This window comes from Lissotriton helveticus, chromosome 4_1, assembly GCF_964261635.1.
Source record: "Lissotriton helveticus chromosome 4_1, aLisHel1.1, whole genome shotgun sequence".
Lineage (NCBI taxonomy): Eukaryota > Metazoa > Chordata > Amphibia > Caudata > Salamandridae > Lissotriton > Lissotriton helveticus.
The window spans coordinates 293,430,031-293,443,175 of record NC_136063.1 but is presented as its reverse complement, the minus strand read 5'-3'; the positions used below and the strand labels follow the sequence as shown (position 1 = coordinate 293,443,175).

At 43.1% G+C, this 13,145-nt stretch overlaps 1 protein-coding gene across 1 annotated transcript in view; it reads left to right on the top strand.

Annotated features, from left to right (window-relative positions):
• FER1L6 (fer-1 like family member 6) overlaps window positions 1-13,145 on the top strand; it is a 777,028-nt gene that overhangs the window by 379,964 nt on the left and 383,919 nt on the right. Inside the window, exons 3-4 of the mRNA XM_078686795.1 lie at window positions 744-876; window positions 4,117-4,171. Of these exons, the coding sequence (XP_078542921.1) occupies window positions 744-876; window positions 4,117-4,171 (188 nt within the window). The remainder of the gene's footprint in view (window positions 1-743; window positions 877-4,116; window positions 4,172-13,145) is intronic.

The window sequence follows — 13,145 nt, the reverse complement described above, 5'->3', positions numbered from 1 at the left end:
TCCAGGAGCCGCTACGGCCATTGGGGCACATTTACAAGCTCCTTACGACACGTTTACGCCGCCGTTGCGTTACTTTTGTGACTCAGCGGCGGCGTACACCATGTGCCACATTGCGACTTATTTACAACGTGATGCATCTAGGCAGATGCGTCACGTTGTAAAGCACTGTACCACATGAAACCTGCGTCAGGTTTCAAGTGGGTGTTCCGTCGCAGTGTGGGCGTTCCGTCGGAGGAAAGCCTCGGAAAAGTGACGCAGTGAAATCTACAAGATTTCACTCAGTCACATTTACGACGCCGCTGCGTCACAACCTTGCGCCTACTTGAAGCAGGCGCAAGGCGTGACGCAGCATGTTTGAGATAGGCTGGGATGACACAGTGCTGGAGTTGCATCGCGCCCGCGACACGACTCTCGCACTGCACCAACCTTACGTCGGCAGATACGTCACGCATCTGCCTATACGTCCACCACGGCGCACTACATTGTAAATGCGGCGCATCCATGGTGGCGCACGGGTAGTTTTGGGTGACGCATCTTTCTTGGTGCATCCCTGCTAATTTGCAGGGATGCACCAGAAGTTGTAAATCTGACCCTAAGTGCTTAACTACCTTTCATTATACCTGGCTACAAACAATCTCTTGTTTCCACGTACGTGTCTAATGTTGCAGCATGTGTGATGTAAGCCATTTGGGGTAGTACATGCCATTGGTATAACTGTGCCTCATGTTAACACTATATTTCAGGTGAACATGATGACACCGACAGCCTCCATGAAGGTTCCAGTGGACAAGAAGGCATCAGTGCAAGTACAGAGAGTATTTTTGGTGACATTTCATCCTCCAGTGGATTGATTTCCAGTGCGGCTTCAAGGAAAAGGTAATGCCATTTTATGTGACTGTGAATGTATGACCCACCCCTTCACATGTCACTGCCATTGAAGCTTATTTGACGTTTTACATTCTGGAGAGTCTGACTCGAAAACGAAACCAGAGCAATGTACTCACTGCTTTCTACTGCAACACCACTGCACTGACAATGAAATTAAACATAGCAAAATTATAGGCAACAAAAGTGTGAGCTTCGAAAGAAAAGGCCATACAAACACCTCAACCCACAAAACCCGAATTAGGGGGCATATTACCAAGGGTGGTGATAGGCAATTATCGCCGGTTTAGCGGCCGTTTTCGGACGCTAAGCAGCGATAATTCTATCGCTCTATTAGCAAGCTGTCGCTAACTAATGTTAGCGACAGCTTTTAGGCGATAGCGAGCGGTTTGGAGCCTGCTTTGCATGTCAGCGATATTTATCGCTATGACATGCAAGGTGGGCATACCCAACCTGTTAGCGACTGAAAGCAGTCGCTAACGTCGCTATCGTCTATTAGCAAGGCAGGCGTGGCGATGGAAATATTCCCACTATCGCCAAAAACCAACGCCTGCTCAGACCAGTTCTTAGCCATGTTATCCAAGGGGAGGTGGGTAACATGGCTAAGAGCATTTTGTCGCTAATGCGTGAATATCGCTGTATTCTCAGCGATATTCACGCATTTCGCCGCTATCGCTGGATATTTTAGCACAATGGAGAAAAACGTTGCTAATAGCATGTTTTCTCCGTTAACATATTCAGCGATAGGCAGCGATAAAAATAATCGTCGCTAAGCCTATTTAGCGATAATTATCGCTACTTGTTTGTAATATGCCCCCAAGTTCTCGCCCACAGACATGCTGGGCCTGGAGTAAGAACAATGATTTAGCCCAGAAATACAGTCGGTGCTCAGTAAATTTGGATGGGATTGAAGATGTATGCAGATCTTTTACACGGTCTTTATTGTGGAAGTATGTATTTGTTAGTCAATGTTTTCACACAGAAAGATTGTGTGTATCTCTTTCTTGTGAACTCTGATCACAGCATGTGCTTTTTGTCAGCTGAGCCCTGGGCCGCCTCCACGCTGTTGTTATTCTTCTTAAAAACCTACTTTTGCGGTTACAAAGGCTTCCATTGTACCCAGCTGTAACACGTGCAATTATAGACATGAAGCCAAAAAAACAAGTGGATTCTACTGTAAACTGAAGTATAAACTAAATCTAAGAGACACTATTAGTACCTAAAGCTTCACCAAGAATCAACTGGAATCAACTTGACTTTTTCCAAACCAGTTCACTAGATGCATTAAAGAATATATCCCAGTACCTGCTTACAATATAAACCATATATAACAGGATAACTGGACATTTCGTAAGGTTGGCTCCTAAAACTAGCCAAGCAAAACTTTACCTCACATAGTTTTTCTCACAAGTTAGACTGTCCCTTAAAACCTTCTGCATTTACCACCAGTATTACATGAAAATGCATAATAACCTAATTTAAGGAGTAAAACATTTTTTGCAACACAATTATCGCTAGGAACCCAGCTACTGTCAACTCTTGAATTTAGGATTCTTTTAATGTTGTTTTCTTTAATGATTAAATTATTTGTTTGTATTACCCTCTACTTTATTCAGCTGCCACGGACTTAAGCTGTTTCTTTCATTTTTTTGATTTATTTTTCTATCTTCAGGGTTTCCAGTCTACCTTTTTGCTTTCTGCTCCTGAAACAGGCTTGTACCGAATAGACATCTTAAATTAGTAATGCAGCTCTTTGTCTACATTTTACTTTAGGATTCCGTGGTGCGTGGATGTGCGTGGGGGCACTACATGTGCAGCCCAGGGCCACTTTACAGTGGCCCACTGGGGAGGGGGGCTCTGCTTTGGGCCCCCAAATTCCATTTCCATCTAACTTTTCATGGCAGTAGGACCGCCATGAAATGGATATTGTGATCCCTACGGCAGTGCCTGCGTAGACTCCGCCACAATGGAAGAGATACGATTCCAGCCGCTGCCCTGACGGGATCATAGATCTTGTCGGAGGCAGTGGTCTGTCCCCTTGACCTCTGCGGTCTGACCGCCTGCATCCAAATGCGGTGGTTGGACATATGGCCTGTATGTCAGGCGGACCACCACCGACAGCCTGTCGGTGGCGGTCCACCCAATATCGTAATCGGGCCCTATGTTTTCTTATAGTAATGGCTGAAATTAACCTCCCCGTACCACAGCTCCATGGCACACGTTAACTGTTGTCCACCACGCACAAACATTGTGAAGCTAGTTTACGTGGTAAATGCTCACCAATGGATCTGCTGTGGTCTGCAGGGCACGATTTGAAATCCCAGCAAGGGCAACTCAGCCATCTGTCCTTCCGAGATCAGAAGACTGCGAACCATTAGAATGGGGAATAATTAATAATATTACTTACAGCACTTGAAAACAGTACACAGTGTACTATGAAATGCTGATTAAAACCAAGTTATTAGTATTATATATTATGCCTCTATCTTATGACAAGATGCAGAGCTTACTCTTCTTTGTTGCTTAATGTGCTCAACAGCCTACTAGGCAGATATTTTTCCTTGCCAAGTACTTTTGTTGAATCTCGCCAACAATATTTTTTGCAATATTGCAGTTATTATTTTCATTGTTGATGAAGAATGCATGAATGAATGAATGCATGTCTCCTTCAAGCGCCAACAGATCACTTTCATGATCCAGTCTGAATAGTGCCCCGAAGTAGGCCAGGCAGCCTGAGCGTATGGACTGTGGATCACACTGGTGTGGAGAGGACACTGTCCCAGTTGTTCCAGATTCGATCCTTTTAGATTCATTAGGATCTTGCAGATTGATGGACTGGTGGGGGCCTTTTCTATCCCAGTGAAAATGTAGTTTTTTGTTTTCCTTCACATTTCATCAAGGTTACATTTCTATAGAACTGTACCATACTAATAAGGTAGAAATGTATTAATCAGTACACATTTAGTGCTACCCAAGGAATTACAAAAATGCTATATTAGGATATTGATAGGTTTACAGAAAACTTTCCATGTAGGAGCTGCAATCTCTTCTGATATATCATAATCCTGATCACAAAATAAATGAAAAGATTACAGACTTATTAGTAGTTGAGTTGCCTCGCAAGTACAATATCTTCGTTGATATTTTTCGAAATGGTGACCTTGCATGGTTCATGTACCTTTTGCATATGTGCTTGTTTTCAATTATAAATGTTCTCTTGTTTTCTACCAGATCAAAACTAGTACCGAAGATATTAGATGGAGAAGCAAGGATTCAAAATTATCAAGTAAGTTAAGCGCAAATGCACTTTTAAGTTCTCTCCTATGGATATGTAGGAAGGACCCACCCAAGAAGCCACTGTATGACTCTGTACTCAGTAAATGGAAAAGAAAAATGTGGTGAGCTGCTTCTCATTAAAAGAGGAACAGGGACAGATTTTTAAACTGCCCTGGTAGCGTGGAATCTGTTGTGGTTGGTGGCCTGAAAGAGAAGCAAAGAGACAAGTTAACGCTGCCTGCTATACATTGGAGATCTGCAGCCAGTTTAACAACAGAGTCAGAGAAGCCTGAGTTTGCAACCAGCATAGCAGGAGAGGGATTAGATCTGGTCTCTTGTTATTTTTCACATGCCCTGTTGAATACGGGTTTCTGCGCTTCAACTGAAGGACGTAGCAGACATTGTTACTTTTCAATAGATCAACCTATTCCTCCAAGTTAGAACCCACTAGGTTGTCATCATTTCTTATGTGCATCTATGCCTTCGACCAAGTCCATTTTTGGCATCTCTGCTTTGGGTCCACAGCATTTTTGGGCAGCCCTACAGGACAATAGTGGTGGCCGCTAGCCCTGGATAAGCAAGGACTGCAGCCACCTTACGTTTGTGATGCTGTCCCATTTGTTAAATGTGTATGTTAGTTTGCTGGGCCTTGTATGTATACTTATTTTTGTAAAACACAAATCTTACCGGGACAACAGACCACTGAACAATGGGTGTATGCTAAGAGACATGAATCAAGATTGGTTACAGTTAGCAGGTTGCAGAGATCTTCTATTGTGCTAATTGAAGAGGTGGACCCTCAAATATTCTCTGAATTACAGAATAGGAGCTGTTCTGAGGTTGATGGATGTGTTGTTAGAAAGGCTGGGACAACCAGGACTGGCCGTTTCTTGACTTTTCTTTTCAGTTACCGTGATAACGTCCGGGGACAGAGTCTAGGGTACAATAAAAAATTCTGCTGACAAGCATGTCTAACTTTCTTTAAAAGTGCAAAAAGAACAATTGATGGGCAGAATGCTGCACAAAGTCAAACATTCAACCCAGTACAGAGACCTGGGCCTAAATCCAACGTTTTTGTTGCTCCCCATGCCATTCCAATTTAGACTCAGCCATATGCAAATCAGTCTTGACCCTGTTCCCTGTGGGAACAGTCCTGCCCGAATTGCCAGGCCAGGTCCTCCCTGGACTGGAAAAAAGCATTCAGGGACCTGTTTTGGGGCATCACCCCTCATCAGCCAGGCTAGCTTGACTTCAATGGCATTTAGAGCACAGGACCCTCGTCTCGGCATACATGTCCCACTCGAGGTGATAAATGCAAAAATAACAATTGATGGACAGAATGCTGCACAATGTCAAACATTCACCCCAGTACAGAGATCTGGGCCTACATTGATAAATGTTTTTCTCTCCATGCCATTCCAGTTAAGACTCAGCCATATGCAAATCAGTCTTGACCCTGTTCCCCATGGGAACAGTCTAGGCTAAACTGACAGGCCAGGTACTCCCCGTACTAGAAACAAGCATCCTGCGACCGGTTTCGAGGCATCATCTCTCATCAGCCAGGCTAGTTTGACAAGGCAAGATTGCCATACTTTTGGAGGATGAATTATTTTCCTTGTCAATTATAGTAATGCACGCTAACACAGATTAGTTGTTATGCGTGGCTGGAAATCCTGTCTATTGTAAAGACATTATGTGCCGTGCAGCACGTTAGGGCAGTGGGCTTCTAACTTTTTAATGCTGCACCCCCACACCCCTGTTGTAAATAAAAAATCATCGGGCCCCCATAATGAAAATATTTTTTCACAATTATTTTATAAAATTGGCAATGTATAAATTTGTCTAAACGTATTTAAATATTGTAGTTAAATTCTGTTATCCCTCTTAAAAATACAATTAAATACATGATTGACAAACATCCTACTCAGGTCAGCCGGTTCTAAACGTATCCACAATGTGATTCTTTATCAGAAATTGGGAAGAGGTTGGAGGATTATTTTTTGAGTCTCACCCTCTTTGACAACTACTCCCAGACAGGATATGAATGACAAAAAACATTTGGTGATGGCCCATTACAGAGTGGCTCACTCTAACACTCATTTCTTTTCACTTAAAGCAAAGCACTGATATCAGTATGAAGCTTCTCTTCAGTGCCTGGTTGCCCTCCATGGGATCAATTAAGGCACCCCCAGGGGGGACTGCTCCCCAGTTAGGAGACCTCTGCATTAGGGTATTTCTGACAAAACTGCACACAGTAACTTGTGCTTCTTTACTCCCATGAGAGTAAAATAAACTAGTTTAAAGACAACAAGCAACTACAGGTCTGATCAAACTCCTTCTAATGTACAGCTTAGTTTTCAATGCATGGAATTTCTGTACTTGCATGCTCACTTTCCGTGGTAGGGTACCATTCTCTGTGGTTGTACAATCTCAGAAGGGTATTTTTGCCACTCAACCTGGCCTGGTGCAAGAGTGTTGCAGTGTTCAAACCTCATTACATGATCTTCTCTACATACTTTCTCCTGGTTATTATTGCAGTCCTCCTAAACTCCTTCTATCTATCTATCTATCTATCTATCTATCTATCTATCTATCTATCTATCTATCTATCTATCTATCTATCTATCTATCTATCTATCTATTATATATATATAATATATATATATATATTTCAAATGAAAGCGCGTGGTGAGGTTGCCTCACCTCACGAGTCAGGGCTGGTTCAGCTGTGGCCACCGCTCAATATTGCAACAACACTCCTTTTCCAAACATGAAAAGAATTCCAGCCTTACCAATAAGCTCTTATTTTGTCAATTGTATTTATTTCGGCAAAAGAAGCAGACGCGTTTTGACCTGCAGGTCGAAACGCGTCTGTTTCTTTTGCCGAAATAAATACAATTGACAAAATACGAGCTTGTTGGTGAGGCTGGAATTCTTTTCGTGCTTGGAAAAGGAGTGTTGTTGCAAAATATGTTTATATATATATATATATATATAATATGTATATATTTCCCATCAACGGTCCCTAGTGGGTAGGTATAGTTAGGGCAGCTTTTCCATAGTAAATGCTTCTTTTGTTTTGCTAAAAACTTCGGCACCACTTGACATATCTTCGCTTAACTCTCCCAAAAAGTATTCTTTTTTTGCCTAATTTGTACATGTAACATTTCTGGGTGATCCATCAAGGGGCCGAGAAAAAGGAGGGTTTGATTCAGAAAGCGTGCTTTTTGTGATTTGGTAAAAATCTCTTCAATAGTTTTTGAGATATTACAGTTCAAAAAAATTGTATATCTAGATAGTTAGCTTGAAGGGAGTCTAGCAAGAGTCCCTTGAACCCAATTTTTTAGAAATGAAACAGTCTGATTGTCCCAGTGGGGCTTTTTTCTCCTTCGGCCAATTTGCTTCCATGGGAGACACGCCCCCACTGGAGCAAGTGCTGTGATTGGCTGCCTGCAATTGAAGAAACATTCTCAAGGAAGTCATTATAGGACTCGGGGTCTTACTCTTCTGTCCTGAATGTAACAAAAAATATAAATATAAAGCTGCAGAGCAGGAATACCCTGCCAGTCTGGGGTCAAAATAACATTTTATTTTTTTAAATCAGCTGTGATCATGCAGCTTTTTAAAACAAAATGTCTATTTGTGTTTCCCTGTAACAAAATTTGACCTCCAGGATGGGCCTGGAGTCATATCGACATACATGAATGGAGTGTTAACTATTATTGCTAATAAATGGTAATTTAAGTAGAGGGTCATGCTGCTCCCTGCCTGAGCCAGAAATGGGCCCTGGGGGCCTCATCCCCCAGACCAAATTATTATAAATGGGGAGGGGTTGCGCATCCCTGAGTGTTTGTTGGGCCTTGGGGATGCCATACCCCAGGGACAAAAATAACAAGAAGGCTAAGGGGGCCGAGCACAGATATGACAAATCTGCATGTCGATAAAACCAATAGGCTTACTTTTGAGATTTTTGTGTTGCAGAAGGTCGTGCGTGGTGTAGGGTTGGTCACTTGCAGCCGAGGCCCTGCAGCCAATCCCCCAGACGTGCTCTGAGAGTTGGCTGCCTGCAGAGGGTTGGCCGCAAGGCCAGGCCGCAGGCCAGCCTCCTGCCATGATAGGCTGTAACATTTTGTGTTAGTACCATGTGTACGAGGTCTAGTATGAACTCTGGGAGTGTCATGTTTTGTCTGCTTAGTATATTCTTAATTACCTCATGGGTAGACTCATGAGGGATGTTCATATATAGTGACTATATGTCTAAAGTGATCACATATCCTTTTCTGGGTTGAACTAGTTCCTTTAGTACATTCAGGACATGTTTTGTGTCTTTTTAGTATGAGGTAATTTCACTTACTAGAGGGTGTAGTTAGATGTCACAAAACTGCGATAGTGGCTCTAATGCCTACCCAATCCCTGAAACAACAGGGCATCTTGGGGGGGGGGGGGGCTTATTTGTGTATCTTGGGCAGTATGTAAAAATATAATGGTAGTGGGTCTTTTTTGATAAGGAATTCTGCTTCCTTTGTCGTGATCCACCTCTTTTCCTTCCCTGCCTCTACTAGAAGTGAGATCTTCTCCATCATGTCTTTAGCAGGGTCCTACCTCAGTCGCTTGTAGTACCTGTCATCGTTGAATGACCTGAGTCATTCACCATGGTACATTTGACTGGGTAGTATGACCACGGCCCTGCCCTTGTCTGCTACTTTGATTGCAATAGACTGATCTTTCTCCAGTTCCTTCATTGCATCTCTCTCTTATTTTTGTTATGTTCGGGAAATATGTGTGGTCTGTTATTTTATAGAGCATCCACACAATCATTAATGCGTATTCGAAATTTGCTACCTCAAGGGGTAACTGCTGTAAGCATGGCAAGAAGGTTGGTCTGTTGTGTAGACCTCTGTTTATTTTTCTCTCATCTTTGCCTGCCATTTCGTTCTTTTCAAAGAAAACCTTGAGTCATTATTCATCGAAGGAATTAAGCGATTTCACTTCTGAGTTTTAAAAAGTCATCATTTGGGGTAGGGACAGGTCCCATGTCTTTTTAATCAGTCCCCTTTCAGATTCATTTCACACTTTCCCACTGACGGAGATGATTTTTTCATTTGATTGTATCATTATTTGCTTGACCGTTGTTGGGGGTTCTTATTTTACCGGCCTACTCTGTCTCTGTTGCCTTCCATGAGACCCTGCAATCTTTTTTCATTTCAGGTTGGCGTGGATGTTTTTTACAAATTCAAAGCTGTTATACTGTGCCTGGAGTGGTAAAAGCTTTTGTCATTTTTCGGCTTTGTGTGGATGGTCCTAGCTAATCCTAAACTTACACACTTTGCTGCACTAATGGCAAAAGACATTGTGTATGAGTGTTGTCATTCTGCTTAGTAAGAGTACCAGGTATTTGCAAGAGCCTGGCAGCTCCTCAAAAATAAAGGTTTTCCAAATTTCTGATAATATAAGCATTGACAAAATCAAAAGTGCTGACATGTTGACTTTGCCACTGCTTATTTTTTTATGTAGAGTAAAGCAGCTCACATTAATGGCCATTGCAGTCCTGCACACATGTTGTAAAAACAGAATTAAGATGTGTGTCGATAGACTACCCATGACATTAACTGTATTTAATGAAGAAACAATATCACATCTGAGAATTCTAGGCCACCCGCCAGTAGTGTCGCCCCATCAGTACATGCACTGAACTCGAGCATGGCTGCAGCTAGTGCAGAAGGACCATCCTGACTGCATTGATACTGCCCATTCCTGGACAAGGTATCTGAACCTATACTGGGCAGACATGTCGATGCCAATCCTGTCTTAGTTCTAAACAAGCTCTTCGGCAATCAGAGGGTTGCGGCGAAAGATGAGCATGTTAGCAGCCGCGGCCGCTGCAGGTAAGAGGGTGGGGCGAGGGGCCTGCTGGACAGGCCCGGACTGGCCGTAGAGGGCACCGGGAAATCCCCCGGTGCGTCGCACGAGTGGGGGCCGGTTTTGGGCTGCTGGGCGCCGATTTTGTTTCAGGGCCGTTTTTGGAGCATAGCTGCAAATCGGCCTGTAACAAAATCAGCCAAAAACCGGCCCTGGCAAAGAGCTCCGCGGCACCCCCAACCCTCCCCTCTTTCCCCCGGGGTGGGGAGGAGCAGGGGGCAGCCGAGCACTTTGCCAGGGCCGGTTTTGGTTCCCGATTCAGAAAAGGGGGTGGTGATGAACAGAGTGTCTGAATTAAGCAGACCACTCTTACCCAGTCCAAAGATCAGGGCTTGATCCATCACCGTTATTTAGCTCACTGCCCCATCCCAGCTCAGAACCTGGCTATATGCAAATTAGTCTGTCCCTGGCCCAGTGCATCATGGGAACAGGGCAGACCAAACTACCAAGCCAATTCTTCACCAGAAAGGAGACAAGCTACCGGGGACCGGTTTCTGGCATTTCAGCCTCGTCGGCCCGAGGCTGTTCATCACCACCCCCTTTTCCTAATCGTTTTGGTTCCCAGTCCGACCCTGCTGCTGGAGGGATTTCGAGAGACGACCACAGGGGAAAATTAATCATTTATTTAATTTTACCTTGTGGTCGTCTCTCAAAATCCCCCCGCCCCCAGCCGGCCCCACCACTTTTACCTGCAGCGGCTGCATTTTAGGACGCTACTCCCTATCAGAGGTTGCAGTTGAAAGCTGGGTTCCACCTTCAGTATAGATTCACCCAGAAATACTTATCACCCAAAGTCTGGACTGCACTTTTGCTCTTGAGCTCTAAAGGATTGTGCAACACAATCAATCCCAATCACTTTTCTTAAATGTTTAATCATATCTATATTGATTTCTTTTTATTTACATAGTGCCTCGAAGCCTTCATGAATAGTGAAAAATTATTACTGAAAAAAATACATTAATGCAATCTGATGGAGAAAGGATGAAAAGTTCCCAGTTGTGAATAATGTAGCATTCCATGATCAGGCACCAGGGCACTCTGCTACAGGTGTATTATTCACATCACTTTACCTTGTGCCAATTGCAGCCGCTAGCAGGCCTTCGCCAAGTGATGGCACTGCTCGGATGAAGATATCACGATGTGTTCAATTGATTTTTCTCTCACTTGAGCTGTAACGAGATCAGTAACGTCTGTTGATGAGAACTGCTTCCACGGGAACATTCCTAATTTTCCACCATTAAACGGCTGCCACGCGGCACTTTTCTTGCGGTGATAGAAAAATCAATTGTAATTAGTTGCAAAGTCGCTCAAACATAGCCTTCATGCTATGATCTGCACATCTGCTGGTGTCTCGGGCTTCCTTATCTTAAATAGCTCAGTATTTTTCCTCAGAGATACATCCTGTGCAACCAATATTTCTGAAGATCAAATCTTCTTTCGATCCGCGGTCTTGTGCGAATTGGCTTCTCGCTCTTAACAGGGAAACCATCTCACTTTTTTATGGCACTGAATGCCATAGAAAAGTGCAGCGTTTTCAACCTGCCAATCACCATCCTTTTTATTTAAGCACCAGTCAGCACATCACTACATCCGCCAGTTGGGTAGTTATTGCAAAAGATGGCAGTATTCACCCTCATTCACTGATCTGAGAAAGTTAGGAAGATATTCTGCTATGTTGGCTGATGGCTTCTGCTTTGCATAGTATAGATTTTATTTCTGGGGTTCATATTATGGTACTTTTATGGGCCACATGGATTGGCATTTGTGGATGTGCTATTTTGTACCTGAAACATTGAAACCTGCCCTGGTGCCAGCTTCATCTGAGTGCACAAAGGGTTCAGATAATGAATAGGTTTCAATTTAGGTGCATGAAAAGCACCTCGAGTGTAGCTCACCAAATCCTGTTTATTTATAAAGTATTTAAACATAATTAGGCTCTTTTGGGATTTACACCCATGTATCAAACTTGAGGATACCAGCTGCCATTGAGGACTTTCCTCCTTTGAAAATGTGGTGTTAGAGGTGGGAAAGGGGAGCCTCATGGAAAGTATGGATGTCCTTGGAAATTTCCTGGAGTTAGTACTTTGTAGGCATTCACACAGTGGCATAACACAAAATAGTGGGGGCACTCTGCAGAATGTGTTGAGGGGCCCAGAGTATCCTACTTTTCACAGATATTCACTAGCCTTGTGCTGCCTGGGTCTACTTTTGAATGGTTGGGGGGGAGGGGGGGCAGAGGGCCGAGAGGCTACAGGGGCTTGTGTTACATACTTGAATTCACAAAAAGTTTGCATGGGCATTTCCACCTTAGACACATTTGTAAATCGCTCCAAAAACTTTTTATAATATGGTTTCAAGACTTGGAATGAAAATGAACACAGGGGAAGGGGTTTCTCTACCAGGAAAATATTTTCATGGAGAATCAAATTAACCATAGAAGGACAAAAGGTTGAACAGCTCTTCAAGATGCAACCCTATAACTTTCACAATAAGCCTAATCTCTTGCAACAGAAATATAAGAGCAACTAGCTATCTCTATACTGTGAGTCAATATTTTTGTAGCCTATAATTATACCACTGATATTTTACTTTAACCTTCCTCTCTACTGGATGGCTGGATAATAATCATAAATATTTGTTCAATATGCGCATTCTGTAATAGTTCTTTTAATGCCCACCCCACCTGTGGGCCAGGATGAAGTTTTGCATAAGGCTGCAAAATCTTGCATTGTTTGTGAATTTAATGGAATGCTAATTTCAGGAGGTTTCACTCCTGCAAAATATTATGTCATTTATGCACCATGTGGATTGTTGTGAGCAATAAATGTCTTGCGGAAACAATTCCTCCTTAACTCAGTCTCTTGCAGGTCTCCCACATGATTCAAGTGTTTTAGATTTCAATATTCATGCAAGACACCGGATTTTTTATGGAACCAGTGTTTATTTCAACTGTTTCCTTTCTCTGTTTTTCTTTACTCCATCTGACATAATAATTTTGGGGTTCATTAGAGCTTAACAATAGCGGCGAATAGCCAAATGACAGTTATCCCACCCTGCCAAACTTG